Source organism: Idiotropiscis lumnitzeri, chromosome 15 (assembly GCF_059441095.1).
Source record: "Idiotropiscis lumnitzeri isolate Australia: NSW breed Sydney's pygmy pipehorse chromosome 15, RoL_Ilum_1.0, whole genome shotgun sequence".
NCBI classification, from domain to species: domain Eukaryota; kingdom Metazoa; phylum Chordata; class Actinopteri; order Syngnathiformes; family Syngnathidae; genus Idiotropiscis; species Idiotropiscis lumnitzeri.
In genome coordinates, this window is record NC_142405.1 from 2,586,792 (window position 1) to 2,607,500 (window position 20,709).

A 20,709-nucleotide genomic window follows, 5' to 3' on the forward strand; every position below is an offset into this window, starting at 1 on the left:
TATTTGTCGTTCTGTGATTGTCCACTAGGAGGCGAGTCCCCAGTGGAGTCGTTGAAGAAGGTCCTTTTAGGCCAATGGTGCCTTCAGGTACATCACGTAGAATCGCAATTTATGTCTGAAAACTTAACCGTGTCAATTGCAATAGTTATTGTGCGTGCACTTAAGTGGCGATAATCATACATTAACAAACACCCACGAATACTTGAATTCATTTATTAATAGAGAGATTACCAAGCAAGTAGTGTGTATGCTTTGTGTCAATTGATGTTTAGACTAAATATCAATTATCGCCAGCATTTTAACATATCTGTATTATCCCTATGTCCTTACATAAAAACAGTTAATGCTTAAATCAAAACCAACATAACGTTTTACATATTTTTTTTTACATTAAATACCCCGTGCACGATCCAAACTAACGATTATCCGATTCGCTTATCCTCCCGGACATTTATTTTAAGGTAATTACAGTTGTATTCGTCATAATCACGAAATATTGTCAGTGGTTTCATCAGTATTAACACTTCACTTACTAACTCATAGTATGTATTAAAAAAGGAAAATATGTAACTTTATATTTTGACTTCATAAAGGATCATTTGGTCAGTGAAGCAATGACGCTACATTTGACCTTCGTTCAATATTTTGTACTTCAAACTTAATCTTTCAACATTTAATTATTTCAAAGATGATTCGTCAGTACGGTAGGTCAAAATAATTCGACAACACTCTTTCATTTATAATACAAGTCTATAATAAAACATTTGTCTTTATTGCGTTCATTCCACGGTACCTTGCATGAAAACTCCAACGTCAACTTTGTTGTAATCTCAGATGTCAACACAAGAGGGCGTCGTTGAGCGCCATTTAATGCCACAGTGTCCCAAACATGCACATCCATCAACAAAAGTTCCAATACTCACTAGCATAGGTTTGACGGCTGTCGTGCTAAGCTCCCGTAACACTTTGCTGTTGTGTTTTGGACATTCATGCATTCCTGCTTACTAATTACACAGTGGGAAAACTGCCCGTACGCTGTGTTGATAGTGAACTGTCAAACAAAAGCAAACACCCACAGGAAAATAAGCTGTCAAGCATTGAGGCCTTATCAAGAGGAAGTTTTGATTGTGCTTAATGTCAACTGGGCGTGTTGATTTTGGCACCTGCTGTTGGGAATCCGTAACATGTTTATGCAACGCCCGAGCGCGATGGCGAGCATATGGAGAAGAATTACATTTGAATGATGACAGGCTAGATCAGTAATGACCTTTCACTTGTTGAGGGGAAATCTGTGCGATGTCATGCAATACGACGGAGGCTCTATATCTCTATTTGACACAGGAGCAAGAGGCAGCGTCTTTAAATGAAGTTAAGACTTCATTTGGTGATGTGAGTCAGTGGTGTGGAATTCATATTGGAAACAGGCGATAGCATGTACATTTTGTGTTTCAATTGACAAACAGAACATGCAGGCTAAGAAAATAATAATAATTTTTTGGACTTTTTGATTTTGCAGTCTACTCCCAAATGTGAGCAAGTGATGGAGCGTCTCTCGTGCAACCAAAGGCGGGCGGGATGAGAGCCAGGCATGGCGCTACATCAGTGGCAGCGTCTACCTTATCACAGCCACTCGGTCCTCTTCGGCAGGAAAAACGCCCATCCTAGGAAACGTGGGCTTCCTGTTGTTTTATGGAGCCTTCCTGTTAAAGAAAGAAGCGTTGAGAAAGGGGGGGGGGATATGTGACCCCCCGAGCTCGCCTCCAAACGAGAGAAGGACAGAGCACTGTTGGGCAACATGACACCCGGCAGGTTTCACCTCGTCTTTGCTGTCTGTTTTCTTCTCATGTGCGGTAAGTGAAGCTTTATATACTCGTGAGTATTTCGGGGCTCCCAGGAACATTCCTGTCTTTATCTGAACTCTTGTTATTTTTTTTTTTTCATTCAATTCACGTGAGGTAAGTGCCCTTTATCTTATGAGGCTGCTTTGGTGGTGAAATCCCGATGCAGATGTTTAAAATAATAATTTGGCTTCAATGCCTCTGATGTTTTTTTTTACATTTTTTTTTTTTTTGGGGGGGAACCACAGCAAAGCGCTCGCAATTCAATTTCTTTCCTGATAGAGGTTTATTTCTTCTCTTCAAACAGCCTCGCATAACCCAGTGAGTTGTCTGGTGGAGGAAGAGATGTCTCTGCAGTCCGCCACCACAGTAGGTAAGAATAATGTCATTGCAAATACATAAATAAGAACATCCCAAAAGGTCGTTTGAACTGTACGTCCATTTTCCAAATTTCGTCGCGGTCCAAACAAAAGCAAGGCATTTTCATTCAAGTATTTTCATAGTATTTTGGAACATGTTATTTTTTTTAATTTTTTTGCATAATCCTGCTCACCAATCATTTAGTCGAACAAGCAGTCCTTGGCTGAGGAAACGTGACCTAGCACACATCGTCCTCAAGTTGTATTTTTTTTTTTTTTTGTTACTGACATGTTTTCTTTACAGTGTATCAATCAACGGAGATGATGAACGGCGTTGCCAGTAAGTGTCTTGTTGAATTCATAATTGCATCAAAACACACACTCCCGCTCACTGTATCACATCATAACATGTTGGCTGTTTTGATCGACTGTGTGTGTCCACTCCGCTGGGGAATATTTGGCATCATGTTCCGAAACTCAAAGAGCTGAGCGAGCTGGGAGATGACGACCTCGGCCAAGCTTTTTGTGTGTGTGTGTTCCAATCCAACACAAACTCCCGGTGAGGTCTCATCAGCCGAAGCCTCGGTGAAAGGTTAACCGAAACCATGCCCCGCTTGGTGCAACTTCCTGAATTTGTTCGTCATTGGGTCCCCATACTGCGACGGACACGATGTTGTGAAACCGGTGCGAGTTTGCAAGTGAGCAAGCGCCCCTTTTGCTGTTCCTCATCATATGCAACCCCCCCCACCCCCACCAACTCTCCCAAGTCATAGCTCCTCCTTTGCAAAAAAAAAAAAAAAAAAAGCAGAAAAGACACTTCCTGATGTCATTACTAAATCAAAAAGCGCCTCGGCTAGCAGATGTCAAGAGAGGCCCCGTGACCTGAATCTGTGACATGTTCAAAGTACCATGAAACATCTCGGCCCGCTTTGTTATCACAGCCGTCATTTTGACAAACGGTTCCGGGCTCTCCGAAAAAATACCCAACGGATTTCCAAGAAGCCTTGTTGCAGTGTATTGCAAGTAGTGGAAATGGTAAATGCTGGAATATGTCTTTTACAGGAGTGTAGCACATGGCTCAAGCAAAAAAAAAAAAAATATGAGTGATCCTCTACATTAAGTCGCAGTAACAAAAATGTACTTAACTCATACGCTGCCATTGACGAGTTAACTTGTAAATAGTTTTTCAACGGGGAGGGGTGAGGGCTGCTGTTCCACTGTGAATTTCAAGCTTTGTAACCACTTTACTGATGAAGATCCACCAGTAGATGGCAGCGATGACATCAGCGCTGTTTGTGAGTCCGCTAAGAGATATGGCCGCGTTCTGCTCCGGATTATAAAACTTTATTTATTCATTTATTTTTTATTATTTTCCTGGGGTAAGGAGATTGTTAAGAAAGAAGCCGTTGCATTTTGGTAAGGATTTAGCGAAAGGCGCAGATAGGGGGAATTTATCTTGAACATTCCCGTCGCTTTGGCGTCCACCATGGACCTGAAGTTAGCCCACTCACGAAAAACCAGAAAATCACAAATACTTTGCATTTTACTCGGTGGCACTGTTGTCATTAGTCAAGATTATTCAACTGCAAGATTGCAACCGTTGAGCTTTTGTGTGTGCAGAAGACAGTCTGGATTGGATGAAAAAAAGTCATTGGCCGGTTGTCATTCTCCAGCGAAAGCCTGGAAGCCGATCACACTCGTTTGCTTGACTCGCACGTGTTCGTTCCTTTGTCTTTCCTTTGGCTCCAATGAATCCAAATATCGATCTGCACCGCTTACACCGTCGTGATTCCCATCCAGCCCCCGGGAAACTCTAAATGTTTGCTTATGTTTCCTATTTGGCGGAGGCTGCCCCCCCTCCTCCTCCTCCCCAAAAAAGGCAAATAAATCACATGCTGTGAGGCTGGCCAGGCCTTCCACTGTGAGAAACTGAGACTAAAAAGCAGAACAAGAGTTGAAGAGTAAAGGGTTTTCAGATGTGAGTCCAGCCCAGCTCGCTTTGGGTGTGCTCCCTTCTTTTTGATTTTTTTTTTGGGGGGGGGGGATGGAGAGGACAATCTCTGTTGCCTCCACCCCCTCCAGAAGGCAGGACCGTCCCAGGGAAGCGCCAGTCGGAGACGGGAAGAGCTGCCGCCGAGGCGCGGGGGCCGCGGGGCTGATCTGAGGGGAACATCTGGCAAGGCGGGCAGGGTAGCTCTCCGTCGGACATCTGGTGGCGAGGGTTCTTACGTCGCGTTGCTCTCATCCTGACGCCGCTTCCTGTTATGCCTCGCTGTGCCTCGGTGTCTTCGTCCAGGGTCATCCGTGCGGGAGGAGACAACCTGATTCATTTATTCTGACATGAAGGGAGCGCTTGGGTTGATTGTGGTGTCCCTCTCCTTTCTCTATGGTGAGTGTGTGTGCGTGTGCGTGTGCGTGTGCGTGTGTGTGTGTGTGTGTGTGTGTGTGTGTGTGTGTGTGCTTCCCCTTTTCCAGCTGCAGATGTCTTCCTGTAGAACACATGAAGCTGCGTTATTGGACACGTTACACTTTAGGAAAAAAAAAATGTAGTGCATGCACGGCATTCAATCTTCTAATCTCAACCGTATCCCCTCCAGATGCCACCTTTGGAGACACCGCCTCACCAAGCGGTACGTGGAAACATCTTGCACACCATTTCATTAGGTACACCTGCACAATCGAATCCGAGCCAATTCAAATAGAGACGAAATGTGAGTGGCACCAATATACGACTCTTAAAAGTGCTCCGATATCATAACGCCAACACCACTTTACCAGCCTGGCGTCGGAGCCCCGTGAGCCGTGTGGCGCTACTTTAGCGTAAACACAGACGACGTTCTACTTCTATTTCATCGTCAATTACTACTTTCTTATTAGCCTGAGCTTTGGCGCCACCTTTGGAGTATTTAAGAAGGAACACAAAAAATGGCCTCTTGGTGTGTTTGTCAGCAAAGAGCTGAGTGTGAAGGGCACAGAACAAAACGTGAATCATCTCGTCAAAATTAGATGGCGCCGGCGTACCTAATTTAATGTCCGCTGTGTCGATTTGCAATCTCTTCCTTGCAGCTTGTGAAAAAAACACCGCCAGTTGTTTGAATTTCCAATTGTACTGCCATGCGGTTTACGGGGGAGCCACGATGGAGTGCCTGTCCAAGCTCCTGGACCTCATGTGCCTCTGCGACTTCGACGTGGCCATGGCGGCCATGAACAACACCGACTGGTGCGCGTGGAGCAACGTAAGCGGGTGAGCGGATTTTTGTTTGTTTACGTGGATTCACGCACAGCGGTACGTTGGTTTACGGGATTAAATTGAAAATTAAAAAAAAAAAATTCACATCGAGTTTGATTTAAATGCCGTTACTCAATTTAAGCCCCTCCCTCTGACCCTCCCTAAAAAAAAAGCTCCCATTTTTTTTTTTTGTGATGTGATTTTTAAAAAACAAGCTTGACAAAGTGACGTCTCATTCATTGAAAAAAAAAAAACGTTTGTGACGGCGAACCGCCACCTGTCATTAGGTTGTACAGCAACTTGAGCCTGTGCACGGAGAAGATCTCCGACTGTCTGCGCATCCCCTGGCCCAACCCACTGGTGGAGCAGACGTTTGTGGACATCCACCACAGGTTCTTCAAAGACTGCCCCACGGAGGAGCTCAGCGACCCACCGCCGCCCATCATCTTCGCTTTGGTCATCACGCCCATCCTCCTCATCCCCGTCATGGTTAGTCTGGTGGTCCTCAAGACCAAGAACGGAGACGGAAGCTCTTGATCGCCTCGGCGTGTGCGAGAGCCAAAGATCGGGTCTTTGTAGACACACACGAGCCGTCACGGGCGATTTCCATGACCAAAAGTGCATTTCAACTAAAAACGACTTGGAACTTTTCCTTCCTGGCAGCGTTATTCAAGGAACAAAAAGATTTCAATGACCTGTTTTCCCCTGAACTTGATTTTGGACAATGTTTGTGTGAATGTTCTTGAGTGAATATTCTTCCCGTGGGCTCATCAAGTCCTTGCTGTATTTTTTCTGCCACGGAAGAATCCAGTCGAAGCGTTCTGCCTTTGTTTTGCATTCTTCATCTCTGTTTAGTTTCTCCCTCATTTGTTTGTCTTATCAGTTATCAACCTCGCGGATACACTTTTTCCATCTCATCTGGCCGTTTCCAGTTCCCTTTTTTTTTTGTTCTGAAGCGCTCAAAAAGCGCTCATCGTGATCGCACTGGAAACGGTAACCAATGTGACCAGCCCCGCCCCCAAAGCTCCTGAACTTGGTTTCAGAATTTCGGACCAAGCCGCATTTCTGCCAAGCGGTCGAATCCAGTTTGGCTCGGTTTGGTCAGGTAAATCTTGACGTGGCTTCTGTTTGCGGGTGTAGCGACGTAGTGATTAAAAAAAACATGCTTTTTATTCTTAAAAAAAAAGCAGCTTTGGATGCGGAGATTATTCACTGCCTTCCAATCGGTGGTCTGCCCCGCCCCCTTTTGGTACCTTACCGATTTTTTTTTTTTTTTTTGCACCGCCTAACGCCAGGTTGCTAAAAGTGATACACCATGGCGCGTTTAATCAAGAAATCATTGCAAAATGAGCAGAACTTTGCCACTCGGTGGAAATTGGACTCATCTTTTTAATGACAAGACCTTAAAGGAGTGGTTGCACTTACGAACCAAATGACGACAAACACATTTTTATGAAATTGTGTGTGATTATGACAAAGGCTCTGGAGCTTGCTGGATAGACCTCCGTTTTGGGTACATTGGATGTGTTTTTTTTTTTTCCCTGTCTGCTCACAAGTGTGGAGCGTCACAGGCCGCTTTCTAACGGAGCAAAGCCCGCTCGGGTTGGGCAGGATGGGATGGCAGAGGTGATGGAACACCATTGTGAGGAAAAGGGAGCCTTCTTTCCTGCCATTGTCTTCTTTTAAAACACAATCCTCATCCTCTTATGGAGATCTGATTCATATTTGACTTCATTTCAGTGAGACAGGAAGCAAGATATAAATAATGTTTCGCCTTGTTTGAGTGACGAGAAAAAGCTCTTTTTAGCGCTTTCCGATCTAGTCCGTATTTATGTGCTATTTCTTTGTATTTTCTGGAGCATTTGAGAGGAAACTATACAATGTGCTGTATTATAATTAGAAACACATTTTATACATACAGATGTACGCTCGCTTGTCTGTCATCATTTATGAAATAGTCTATCAATATGTGGTTGTTCTATCAGTTTGAATTCATTTCCTGGGATAGAGCCTCTAAATATTTTCTTAATTATTTAAAAACACAGTTGATTATCAAAAGAATTGTTTACAATTTTAAAAAAAAGTTATAAATAAAAATGCTAAAAATAAAAATGGTAAGAAATGAAGCTAAACAATAAATTCCATATAAAAAAGTACAAATCATGTCATTATAATACTGTAAAAAAAAAAAAGCTAAGATTTTAATATATACTATAAACTCTGCCTAGCAACAAGTGTTTGACCAATCGTGACTAGGAAAAATCTGTAGATGAAGTTGTTGATTCTGTCTGCTAAATCACTGAAACATTCTTTCACTTGTGATAATAGTAGTATTTTTTTAGGTGTGTGATCTAAATCATTGCTAAAATATTTGAAAATGCAAAATGGCTGTCACATAAAAACATGGCTTTTCACGCCCTCATTTGGCACAACACGACAGGGAGGGCCCAGAATGTACAGACCACGTGTGTTTTGTGTTTGTGTGTGAGAGCAAAAGAGCTGTGAGGTGACCTCCTTCCTCTCTGAATGTGTGGGGTCATCCTCGTCTCCACCCTTTCCAAAAGAAAGCCCCACCCACTGCGTCGATGATCCCACTCACGTCTGTTACGGCCTCTGACGTCACTGTGACGCAAGTGGGAACACAGCATCCCATATTGCATGACTCCCATTAGAACATTTTGTTTCACTCAACAATGAGTTGAGCAGTGTAGCCATGCTGTCACTTTGTTTGAAGGCTGTGAAGTGAGCAGACACCGCCCTCTTGTGGTAAATGAATGAATAACGGGCTGGGGGGAGGAGCAAACAATTTGTGACATTGCTGTCAAACACAGAAACTACATTGAAAAGTAGGACTGATCACCGCGTTCATGGCGCTCAACTTCCCCCACCTACTTTATTTATATTCTATTGATTTATGTTTTTCCCCTTCCATCCTAATTAGTCATCGTCTCTTCTCATCGGTCTTCTATCAATTGTAGCCATCATTTTTTTCTTTTGGTCCTTTTGCGTCTTCTATTGGAAAACAGCCAGAAGTAGTATTTGTCCCTCAAGTGTATTTTGGATGAACTCAAAGAGATTGTTGGGTTTTGTACAACATTGCAAGAGCACAGCTGCAGCTCCACTTGTGTGGGCTGGCGGGGCCTTGGCTCAAGGAGCCTCCCTGGGGGTGTCCAGAGTGTGATTGGGGGAGCAAAAGGTCTGGAAGCGTGGTTGGTGGAAGGGCAAAGCACCAAAGTGCAAACGCATGTCACTGTTGCTCGATGCTTTGGTGCTTTGATGTGCACACCTTGGCCGTGGAAATGACGTGCAAATACAAAGTGAATTTTGATTACAGCAATGAGAGAATCAAACGTATGATGTGTGTAATTAACTTTATAATTCACTGGAACTGCTGCTAAAATTATTTTTGAAAAACAGTGCCGCCCAAAGCAATGACAAAAGAACAAATCATGCTAAAATGTAAAATATATAGTCATGCATAGAAAAAAAAATAAAAAGGACCGAGGTAGGAAAAAAAAAGAAAATGAAAAGAAAAATAAATTAATAAAAATACTGCTTACAAACAAAATATTGAAAAAAAAAAAGAATAATGCTTAATATGAATAACAATCTCCCTAAAAATAATGGTAGAAAATACATGTTAAAATAACAATTGTCCTGTTTTAAGTCATTTATTAAAAAAAAACTAGAAATATCAAATAATGAGAAAATAATGAGAGATTATTTGGAAAATAAAGATAATGCTAAAAAGAATTGACAAAACCTGTCCAAAAATGTTTTTTTCAAAATAGAAAATGATGCAGAAAATTGTAAATAATGGTGCAAAAATAAAACTAACATATAAAGCGCCTCATTCTACTAACACAAATAATATATTTAAATATCTAATTTACAACCGCGTTGCTTCAACAGCTTTCTAACCACTACGTCCACTAGATGGCAGTCTTTGAGCGCTTTTAGCTTTTAGGCTTCCCAAGAACTGCGCGCACTTTTCCTTCACGAATATATTTACTGCTCCATTTTAATGTTTGGCTTCAATCTAAGTACTGTGACATTAAACAATCCCATGTACTTAAAACAAGAAAAAGAAAACCGGCAGTAAACGGCAACATTGTTGCAGGTGGCATCTTCCCAACAATAGTTTCCTCTTCTTTGCCTGGCAGCAGGTTCCACCGGAGGCTTAGGTGCTTATTTGCTCGGCTCAGATGACAATTATATCAGAAAAAGACGTGCTAGCGTGTTAAAATCCCGCATGCTTCCACTTCTAATATCACACACGAGGGGTTGAGGGGGGGGGGGGGATTTTCGCACATATGGAATATACGGCAAAACAAAACAGCCACTATAGACACTCTTCGGTTCAAATTTCCCCAATGCTGAGCTTCTTAAATCAGCAAATAAATGGCCGCCCTAAATCTCATACCGTTCTCTTCAACAGTACGTAGGCGATAAATATAAACACAGATTATGTGCACATAATATCATCCATTTGATGTAACTTCCCATCTGTGTGAGTGCAACTGCGTGTCAGCTGCCCACACTCGGATCCTCATCGCACACACACTTACATACACGCGTTGAAGTACATATGAAGGTTTCCGAATTTGTGAGGAGTCAAATCCCAACCCAGCGAACATTTTCTACGCACCTGTCAGACGGTGCCTTGCTCAAATCTGATGATGGAGGTTCCGCCACCGGTCAGTCTTGCGGTCTTCTTCGTATAACTTGTTACTACAGCCACTCCATTTATCATCTCCGGCCACAAATTCGGATGGATTCATTTTTATTTGATCTATTTATTTGTTTCAAAGAAAGCATGTCTATTTTCTGCCCCCTGGACTGAAACTAGTAAGCTTCATTTCGATTAATCAAGACTATTTTTGTAAGTGCACTGAGTGCAAAAGTGCTTACGTAACCGCGTCCCACTGTGGCCGTGTGACGCTCCAAACGAGAAGATAATCAATAAAAAGATGACTGTGCCTGTCGCCAAAATGACAAGATCGTACATCACCTTTTATGAGAGGTTAGCGGCTGCGAGTACACAACGCTGCCTTGACAAGTTTCCAGGAAGTGGATTTTTACAGGCAAAGCTTACAACATAAAATCTCGGGGTTTTATAATAGCTTTTGGATTAGGTCGCTGTTTAGCGTTGAGGATTACGTTACGTCAGGGTTAGATTTAAATTATTATTTTTTTTTTTTTTTACACAATTTTTTTCATCGCCCCCCCCCATTCTTCTTTGCGCTATTATGGCGCACCTGGGATTGGATGTGGTGGCGACCCTCCAGCCATGCTTTAATGTCCCCCACTTCTCACACTCCCAAATCCAATCTTCAAGCTGATTTGTTGGGTCAAAATGATGAACCCAAGCTTGGGTAAAAGTAGCCCAATTGGCTCATAATCTTGAGCTGCTGAGTTTGGAAAACAAGCGATCATTTTTAGTGTGTCGTGCTTCTCGCTAATTTTTCATCAGAACATCCTGGTTTGCATGTGTTGTGCAGGTGTGACGATATGTTGGCTGTCGCGTTTTGTGTGTGTGTGTGTGTGTGTTTCAAAAAACAAGCCGACTTCAAAGTCTTCCCGTTGGATCCTCTGCAAAACACACATGTTCGGCGCCATCAAAAAGGCCATTTTGCATTCATGAATTTTAATCAGATTTTCAGGCATTTTTTCCGCAGCCAGTCAATCAACAAACAAACCGCTTTGACAAAAAAAAAAAAAGTTATTTTGCTCAGGCAAGTACAGTGTCAAGGTAAATACACACACAAGCTTTTTATTCGTCAATCTGCCCTCGTCTTGCTCGCGCGTCGTTCTTTCATTACCATTTCTAAAGATGTCGTTGTTGAACGGGGTGCTATTGAACAAGGCGGCGGCTTTTGAAAGGGAGGCAGGATTGCCGCCTGGGTGGATGAACACGCTAAACTGTGATCTTAAGAAGATTTATTTCAGGGGTTGAGACCGCTATACAGGCACACGTCAGACACAATACATGGGTTAATGAAGAGAGCGTGAAGACGGCGGCCGCCTAGATGGGTGTGAACAGCTTATCCCACACCTCCACCTTCATGATGCTTTTGCCCAGCGGGCTCATGGTGGCTTTGACATCCAGGTAGTTGCCCACGTAGTTGATCCCCGTGCCGTTGGACTGCTCGCGCACAAAGCCGTGCTCCTTCTGCTTCTTCTCGTTGTACATCTCCTTGAACAGGTCCTTGTCGCACTTGCGGCCTTTCTTGTAGATGCCCACGGCGAACCAGTTCTGGTACAGGTTGTAGTCCCACGGCACGGAGAACATGATGGCCAGCGTCTCGATGTAGTCCTTCTGAGAGCGCTCGAGGAGGTCGTAGGTGAGGATGCCCACGCTGCCCGTGGCCTTGCTGCTGGTCTTGGTGAAGGTGCACACTTCCGTCTTCAGGGGGCGCACCGTGGGCTGAGGCGGGTTGTACGCCTCGCCGTTCTCCAGGTGCACCCTGTCGTAGGCCAAGATCAAAAAAAAAAAAAAAAAAAAGAGATTCAAGCACTGTCTGGTGGCAGCAACACTAACTTAATTATTTAAAAAAAAAAAAAAAAGAAAAGAATTATTATTATTTTTTTTTAGCCTTAAGTATCGGTGGCTAGTGTTGGCAACCTCAAGTGATTGATATAAATCAATATAATTATTTTGATAGTTTTTTAAAATATATTTTTACAATACATAATTTATTTTATTATTTTGTATTATTATATTTTTTATTTATTAATTTATTTAAAATGACCTGAACAAAGTTGATACCATGCTTGCATTCCGTCTAAAACTTGAAATTGAATCTACCAACATTCTCTACACGTATACAATTTTATTTTAAACTTGTATTAAAAAAAAACATAACAAATACAAATAGAAAAATAGAACCCATGAATGTAATGTATTAAAAAAAATCTGATAGTATTTGATAATTACATGTTAGGAATTTCTGATGTTTGAAACGAGATATTTGGTGCCTCGTGAAACTTACCTGGGGTTAATGAGGCAGTAGTTGTTGGTCAAATTACTGATCTCGATGGTCACGCTCCTCCTGCTCGCCACGTCGGCGGCCACGGCTTCGGCGGATTCCGTCATGTCTGCTGCGGCATCAGGTGAGAACCGAAAAGTAACGAAAATGGAAATTAGCGCTCTCGTCCCTCCTTCACCCCAATCATCGGAATGATTGCGCCTAAAATATGCTCCTGACCTATACTCTGCCGACATTGCTCTGCTGGCATTCCGCTGACCTTCCGATTCGCAGGTAAGCGCTGCTGCGCTTATAAATGATGGATTTGGGCCGGATAATGAGATGTGTGAAGTGCAGCAATGAGAATCGCTTCGGTCTGACTGTCAACGGCGTAATTAGCCAGCGTACTTTTTATTTCAATTACGGCTCTCCAATGAAGTCCCCCCCCCCACCAAAAAAAAAAAAGTCGGCCTTACAAATCATGTCAACGCTTCAACCGGCTTGCAGCTGAAGTTGCCTGAACGTAGGCCAAAGTGGCAGTAAAAGGAATAAAAGACCGAGGCTCTTACCTGCTTCGACGACCTGTCGGTGCGCTCGATTTCCAAAGTGGGGAAAAAAGGAGGAAAAGTAGAGGAGGAGGAGGAGTTTTTTTTTTATTTTTTAAGGTAGGACCACACCCTTTCGAGTAAGAACGTGTCCACCCTTTGTACACAGTTTTCTATCTGTCAGTCATCCGCAGCCCCCCCCCCCTCCCTCGTTAAGCATGGAATGACATCAAATCTATTTGTTTGGCACCCGAGCCTCACCCAAGTCTGCTGTTTGTATTTTACTGCAAGCAAATAGGAATGAAAACCGTCCTGTTCTCCATGCTGGAGGCTTTTTGTGTCCCAAGTTGACGCTGGTGTTGTCATGGTGCAGCAGAAGCAACCAAAGGCGAGTCGGGACTCATGTCTGGAGTGGCTTTACTCACATAAAAGGGAAGCTGGCATATTCCTTTGGTCTGTTTTACTGCCGCTTCTCCTCCGTTTTTGTTGTTGTTGCAATGCCGTGCAAATTTTCTCCATGTAAAATACGTGCTTTGGCTCAAGAATGGGAAAAAACTCACCTGGACTGATGGTTTTCTATTGCTGGTACCATGGGACCCTTGTATTAAGTTTTTAAATCGAGACCAAGGTTATCGGAGTTAACGAAATAATCCAAACTGAAACTGAACGTTATGCTTATAAAAACAAATTATCATAGGAAAAATGTAGGGTTAGGGGAGGGTTTAAAAAACAAAGGGCCTTACTGCATAAAGTCATTTCTTAAAAAAAAAAAAAAAAAAGCACCTTATTATACGTGCTGATTTCATAAAAAAAAAACCTTAAAAATGATTAGGGTCAGTGCTCGGGTTAGGGTTAGATTTTAAAAAACAAAGCACTTTACTATATTGTCATTTCTGAAAAAAGCCCCTTACTAAAGATGGTGATTTCTTAAAAAAAAAATAAAAAAGCGCCTTAAAAAAATTATTCGGGTTACGGTTAGGTCTGAAAACATGTTTGGTACGATTGTTCACCCTTTCTGTCAGTCTTGGTGGTCTCAGAGGTCTGCTGTTTCGTTTGCCATTTACATTTCCCTCGTTGGAATGGAACGCTGTCCCCAAAAAACCAAACACGACTCGCATTCCACGTACAGATTGGGACTTGCTTGGGCTGTCTTCCAAAACATTCTCCATACAAACTTCACAATAAGCAACCTGTCGCCGACTCTTGACAAAAAGAGGCTCGCTGCCACTCCCAAATTTGAAGTTCATGTCTGTTGAAACTCAAACAATCCAAATGCCAACGCACATTTGAACACAAGTGTATCGCAACACGCGTTGGAATGCTTCCAGGCGTAGCCTCCGTGAAAAACAACAACTATTTTTCCAGCCAATTGATGTGAAAATCCGTAAAAGCCAAATATCTTTCCAGAGGTTCTTCAGAAAAGAAACGGGATGAATATGCAATGATGGCGACCAAAGTTACAGAGAAGACGTAAGGCGTCATTGTCGCTTATTACCCCCAAACCACGGGATCGGAGAAACTTAAATTCAGCGCAAAGGGAAGTCATTTTCCAAATTCATGGTTGCTAAGCAGAAGTCCTTAGACGCAATTATTTGTGCCTTTGAAATTAGGGTTCGGGTTTCAAGGTAGGGTTTGAAGATGGGATTAGGGTTTCAAGGTAGGGTTACGGGTTCAAAATTGGCTTTTAAAATCAGAGTTCAGGTTTCAAATTACCGCTTCAAACTAAGCTTAGCTTTTCAAAGTATTACTTTGCAGCTAATAATAAATAAATAATCATAATAATAAAGTCAGCCACAAGAACAATGATATTGGAGTGCTTTATTACAAAGTAATATTGAAGGCAATTCTTAAAAAGCCCTCTTTCATTTTTACACTTTTTGACACACACACACTGACATAATAAATATCAGGATCTTATTTTATGTATTTTTTTTTATTCATTTTGACTGTGACCAAACGAAAAGCGCTAGCGAGTCAGCTGATCATAAAACTCGACTTTAGCGATGGCCTTGCCCACAGTGGACATTGTGGCTCTCACGTCCACCTGGTTGGTGCCGTACACCAGCCCGGATCCGCTGGCGTCGGCCCGGCGGAAGTTGCTGGTATCCTTGCCGTCGTACATTAAATTGTAGAGGGTCTTGTCGCAGTTGTGCGACAACTGGAATATGCCCACGGCCAGACGGTTCTTGTACAGGTTGTTGTCGTAGGGCACCGAGAACATGACGGCCATGCGCTGCGAGCACATGCGGCTCTGCATGTGGAAGAGGTCGTAGGTCAGCAGGCCCACGGCGCCCGTGGCCGTGTGGTCGTCCTTGGTGAAGGAGCACAGCTCGGTGTGCAAGCTGCGGATGGTGGGCTGCGGCGGGTGGTGGCAGAAGCCGCTCGACATGTACACCCTGGCGCGCGGAAACGACAAGGCGGCATTTTCAAAATCATTCGCACACCGGAAGTTTGCATTTCAACGTCACTGATGGCAGATAAACGCCGGTAACGCGATTGACACAACGGAACAAAACGCACTCTCAGCAAGTTTGACGGGAAAGTTTTTTTTGTGTGTGTGTGTGAGCGACGCCTGATGCTGATCGATGGCGTGTGCTGCTGCGCACTTCTAAGCAACACTGAGTGCACCTGCCCGCCGTGTGCAATGAGCCGGCGTGTGTGTCGCCGCATGATGGATAGGCGCTCGTTGCACTGCAGAGCAGAGCGATGGTCACACTTTTTGATTCAGTCGCGGCATGAAAACTTTTAAATATATTTTGTTTTTTGGATACTCTACATACGCACTTTGACGTACGAAAAGTTTTTTCGTACATTTTTTAAATAATAGACAATATGATGTGCAAAAATATTGACTCATTCACTGCCATTGACGGGTATAGACGTCAAAAAGCGCATTCGTTTTACCTGGGCTGGTAGACAAAAGAATTGGGACCCCCAGCCATCCCAAAGTTGTGGATTTTTTATGTTCTTCTGTACCAAACTCCACCAAAATGTGACAAAGCCTCAACGAAGGCTCCTGATCCAATTTCTTGTTGATCAATCAAAAGGGCAGTGTCCCAATACTTTTGCAGCTGTTCAAAACAGGAAGTAGGTGGTTCAAGACAACTCACTTGGGGTTGATGAGGCAGTAGACGGAGCTCACGTTGGTGATTTCGAATGAGCAGTTCCTGTTGGTGGCGAGCGTCGCTGAGAGGGCCTCTGCCGTCTGCATGCTGGCTGCAACACCACAATCACAGTCACTCCTTCGACAACACGTCGTATACGTTCATCGTAATGCAAAAATGAGAAAACGTGGAAGGAATTGGAATTTTTCCGTGATGCGCCATGAGAAGGAAAAGTACTCTTTTACCTTTTTGGGGGTGAATCCGCTGGCGTGTGAGACGCGGGAGTGTCTGTGTTTTCTTCCGACCTGAGCGAGAAGGACGAAAGGAGCAGCAGGAGGAGGAGGAGGAGCAGTTTAGTCGACTTTACTGAAGCGCAGGCGTGTCCATGAGGAGCACACAAGAAAATGTACATTTCAGCTACGCCCTTATTGCTGAGACCAAAATTAAAAAAAATAAATAAAAATGGACATATTAAGACAACAGAATTGCTTTTGCTAGGCCACTTGTTGATAGGCAGAATTTGTAAGGACACAGTCGATTGTGACCCAAAGTTTAATCTCATGGGTTTAGCAGTCAGCACATAATCGTCATATTTAAAAAAAAAAAAACAGAAAAAACACAATTGCCAAAAGTGTTTTTTTTTTGTTTTTTTTTAATTTGTTGTGGCCATGTTGTTGCTAGGCAACCCAAAGGTGAAAAAGTGAATTCTGAACAAAACGGTCGAATTATAAAAAAAAAAAGATGTGTGATTACTACATTTTTATAGTGACCAGCAACATATAAGATCAAAAATAGAAGTTCAAATTTGTTACATTTTACTTTGCCACTTGTTGCTAGGCAGAATTCATGGTCAAAATCAGTTTTGGCCTGATGGGTCGGGGAAAAAAAGTCTGTTGCATTAATCAAAATATTGTACGACATAATAATGGCCGCTCCATACGAGATAAGATATTGAAAAAAAAAAAAAAGATATTTTTGTCATTTATTTCGCACCAACCAATACAAAATCTTCTACAAGCACAATAATCAAAACTAAGCAAATTCATTTAAAATTAAAACGAGACCCCTTTTGATGTGACTCTTTGTCCTCCAAATATTGGACTATTTTAATTTGATGAACATGCTCCTTATTCACACGGGACAAGTGGCAGACGTCTGTCTGGAACATTCCACAAACGCGCACGAATTCCGCCCATTATTGCGCAACGGCGAGCGTGTGGCGGCAGGTGAGGGCTCGCTTGCGAATGCCCATCCCACATGTCACCACTCCTATAGAATATTCTTGGCGAGCTGCATGCTTCTCCTGGAGGGCCCAACACCTACACAAACACACACACACACACACACACACACACACCCACACACACATAAACACACACTCAAGCGTGTACTTGAATATATAGGATGACCGCCTCGTCCCAATTAAATATATTCCCCGTTTTTTTCCCACCCCCTTTGAGATGTGCTTAACTTCCAAGTGACGTGGCGCCAGCTGTTGGGAAGCCTTCATCTTCAACGCTTCAAGTCAGCAGATGGTCACAAACGACTGCAAAATCGGAGAAAAAAAAATAGATACAAATAAAGATACATTTGCATTCGACAGACTTTGTGTGGTAAAAGCGTTCCATGTGATGTTTAGCCAGTTACCTTGGCAGAAAACTGCATTAAACATGAGGCGAGTCGCCCGGCCTTCATTATATCCTGCTACAACATTAATCGTAGTGCGAAATAAAATGGTCGCAAAGAGGCGAGGCGACGTTCATCCGGAAAACAAAAGCAAAAGAATGCTAATGAGCGCTCTTTGTGTTGTCTTGTCTTTTTTTTTTAATATAAACCAAAGTTCATGTCAACTTGTCTTGACAAATGACGACTTGAAGCCAACTGTAATGAAGAGCAACATTAAAAAACAAAACAAAAAAAAAACACATTTTACGCCAGAATATCAGAGTTAAAAAAAAAATTAAAATTTTCTGAGAGTAAAGACAAAACAATTTTACGTATATTTGGGGTGAATGAAATCACAATCCAAATCGTCGACATTTGTGAGGCCCCTTGTTGCTAGGCAGATTTTGTGGGGCAAAAGAAATAAAGGAAAAAAGTTTGATATCTCTTCCATTGCCTTCACAAGCACAAAACGACCGATTTCCTGCTCTTGCGTCGACGGCCTTTGTCATTCGTTATCTTTGAGAGCACTTAGGCAGGGTGACAAAAGGACAAAATATCATATGATAAAAAGAAAAATTAGCTCAAGATAAAATCGGATTCAATTACAGCGACGACGGTCTCGGTGTCACGTTTGAGTCTTCTCCGCTCCTTATAAGACAAACAAAGCTGTTTCTTTTCTTTTTTTTTTTAAATTTTAATCCAAATAATGTGGTGGAGCTGCACGCGTGCTGCTGAATTCAAAGCGCAGATTAAGAGAAAATACACAAATGACAAGCAGGTATTATTAATTGAGGATTATCACTGAGCCGAGGTAATTAAATATTCCCAGAAAGAAAAAAAAAAAGAAAGAAAAAGATGCTATAAATCTTTCATTTTGAGCTTAGTTCTTAGTTTTTTTTTTTCATGTTTTCGGTGTACGTTTTAGGATCCTATAATAGTCAAAGAAGAAAAGAGATCTTAAAATAAAACAACAAGGACCAAATATTTTAGCATAACCAAAGAAAAAAGAAGGGGGCTAACATTAACAGTGTAAAATGGTGTCACCTAGTGGACAGGTGAGGTATGGCACCCTTTTCTTATTTGTTACATTTATTTACATTTTAAATATGTTTTATTATACATTTATTACATAATGACCGAATTGACAGCATAAATTTTGAACATTCAAATTTAATGTTTCTTCACATTGTGTCTAAATTTGTGTTCTTTCTTTTTTTTTTTCGCCATGTTTGAAGTACTGCTCTGCACCTCCTGGCTTCACCTGCATCAAAACGAGCCCCCGCTTTTAATTTGAGCCATTTTAAAGCGCTAAACTTGACTAAAAGCCGTGCGATAACACCCCACCCCCGCCACCCCCCCACGACCCTGTGCCATCATCACCCCCCTCCCCCTTCGACTTCATCCCTCCCCTCATCCCTGCCACACGAACATGTCGCATCCCAAATGGAAGTGGAGGGGGGGGTGGTGACATCACGCCCGCGGGCTGCGGCAATTTATGTCACCACGCTTTTTACTTTGGATTAAAATCCTCTTCTCGGGCGGCTTATTAAGCGGCCGGGACAGGAGTGTCCCTGACTCCCGCGTGTTTAACCTCGCGGCAGGAACCTGCAGGCTGTCAGGCATGTTTGTGCAAAAGGTGTGATTGAGGTGTACCTAATGATGTGTCCCATTCAGTGGCGGCGCTAGCGAGAATGGTACAAAATGTGATCCGAACAATTTTCAAAGGTAAACGCCGAGTAATGACCACGGCCCATCCCAAGGTGGGAGGTAGAGGTGTGTGTTGTGTTAGGGTGGGGTGGGGGGGGGCATTATGCAATGATTAATCTGGGTATGTGGGATGATGGTTCGCCGGGAGACGAGCGTATTGATTGATTGCTGCAGGGCGGCGCGAGGTTCTGCACATTTACTTGCTGATGAATCGGCTGTCAGGGCCAAATACGGCCTTGTAAATGAACGTTTAAGCCATTATGCTTTAAGTGTAAATATTACATCCATTAGGGGAAGTACGACGAGGAAGGGGGGGGGGCGTGGAGGACAAACCCGTGAAAATATCCCATGAAAGTGCGTCCCGACACGCGGCTTTAATCTGCATGTGCAATGTTTAGTCAAAGTCCTTGACGTTAAGCGGCCTGCGCGTGTGTTTGTGCGCTTTGAAGAGGGCATGGGCTGAAGAAGGCGAAGGAGGGGGGGTAGGGGGGGCTGTGTGGTGGGCTTTAAGTTGACAGAGCATGCCGGCGCATCCGCCCGCTCAAATTAGCGGCAGATAAAACCCGCGCGAGGTGACGCGCCAGAGGTGAGCGCGGGAATAAAAGGCACGCCTGGGAGATGATTTGTACGGATTAATACCCGCCGTCATCCTCTACCTGAGCCAAATCAATATTGTGCAATATGCGAATATATTTGCGTGACAAAAAAAAACCCCACAACAACAGAGGAAGAACAGAGGAAGACAATGTTGAGTCAAAAGAAGCCAAAGTGTCTCGCGGCTTGCAATTAGCAAGCGCCGCGCCGTCGATGCCGTTTCTCCATCTGTGGGAATTACACGCGTCGGAAATAGCGCTCGGGAAAACTTTTTGAAGGCCAAGTTTTTGATGGCTCCATATGCAAATGTATGCACCACACATATACATTTTTAGTGGGCGGGCGACTAAAAAAATTATTATTTTTTTTTTACGTAAAGATTTAAAGAGACAGAGGAGCCTCTACTGTCGTACAATTTGATTTTAATGTCAATCAATGGCAATTTTTAAACGACAATATACATGTGACCTGTCCAAAATGTGCAAAAATATTCTGTATACATTCACGCTTTTATTTTTCGCATTTTAGGGTTAGGGTTAGGGTTAATTAGGGTTAGGGTTAGGGTTAGGGTTGGTTTAGGGTTAGGGTTAGGGTTAGGGGTTAGGGTTGGGTTAGGGTTGGGTTAGGGTTAGGGTTAGGGTTAGGGTTTAGGGTTTGGGGTTAGGGTTAGGGGTTAGGGGTTAGGGTTAGGGGTTATAGG

At 43.0% G+C, this 20,709-nt stretch overlaps 3 protein-coding genes across 13 annotated transcripts in view; 1 reads left to right on the top strand and 2 right to left on the bottom strand.

The window, feature by feature from the left end:
* Positions 1-1,516: 1,516 nt before the first annotated feature.
* Positions 1,517-7,356, top strand: ramp2 (receptor (G protein-coupled) activity modifying protein 2). Of its 7 annotated transcripts, none has more exons than XM_088316447.1 (6): positions 1,517-1,850; positions 2,146-2,211; positions 2,502-2,537; positions 4,795-4,827; positions 5,264-5,441; positions 5,714-7,356. In XM_088316447.1, exons 1-6 carry the CDS (start codon positions 1,796-1,798, stop codon positions 5,961-5,963), a joined length of 618 nt encoding a protein of 205 aa, XP_088172573.1. In that variant the 5' UTR covers positions 1,517-1,795; the 3' UTR covers positions 5,964-7,356. The 7 variants fall into 7 exon arrangements, with proteins under 7 accessions (XP_088172573.1, XP_088172580.1, XP_088172578.1 ...); XM_088316454.1 differs by having other exon boundaries at positions 1,797-1,850; positions 2,146-2,207; positions 4,795-4,861; XM_088316452.1 differs by having other exon boundaries at positions 1,806-1,850; positions 4,795-4,861.
* A 3,995-nt stretch (positions 7,357-11,351) lies between these two features.
* Positions 11,352-13,094, bottom strand: apnl (actinoporin-like protein). 3 transcript variants are annotated; one of them, XM_088317414.1, is made up of 3 exons: positions 12,964-13,094; positions 12,419-12,524; positions 11,352-11,893 (listed from the first exon to the last, which is right to left on the bottom strand). In XM_088317414.1, exons 2-3 carry the CDS (start codon positions 12,520-12,522, stop codon positions 11,452-11,454), a joined length of 546 nt encoding a protein of 181 aa, XP_088173540.1. In that variant the 5' UTR covers positions 12,523-12,524; positions 12,964-13,094; the 3' UTR covers positions 11,352-11,451. The 3 variants fall into 3 exon arrangements, with proteins under 3 accessions (XP_088173540.1, XP_088173539.1, XP_088173538.1); XM_088317413.1 differs by having other exon boundaries at positions 12,419-12,527; positions 12,964-13,090; XM_088317412.1 differs by lacking the exon at positions 12,964-13,094 and adding an exon at positions 12,635-12,744.
* A 1,648-nt stretch (positions 13,095-14,742) lies between these two features.
* Positions 14,743-20,709, bottom strand: part of LOC148322164 (uncharacterized) — a 101,426-nt gene continuing 95,459 nt past the window's right edge. For 2 of the 3 annotated variants that reach the window (XM_088317605.1, XM_088317606.1), the window contains 3 exons: positions 16,289-17,589; positions 16,050-16,181; positions 14,743-15,335 (listed from right to left, as the gene is read on the bottom strand). In XM_088317605.1, the coding sequence (XP_088173731.1) occupies positions 14,906-15,335; positions 16,050-16,181; positions 16,289-16,605 (879 nt within the window). In that variant the 5' untranslated portion in view covers positions 16,606-17,589 and the 3' untranslated portion in view covers positions 14,743-14,905. The remainder of the gene's footprint in view (positions 15,336-16,049; positions 16,182-16,288; positions 17,590-20,709) is intronic. The other variant, XM_088317607.1, reaches the window with a different exon arrangement.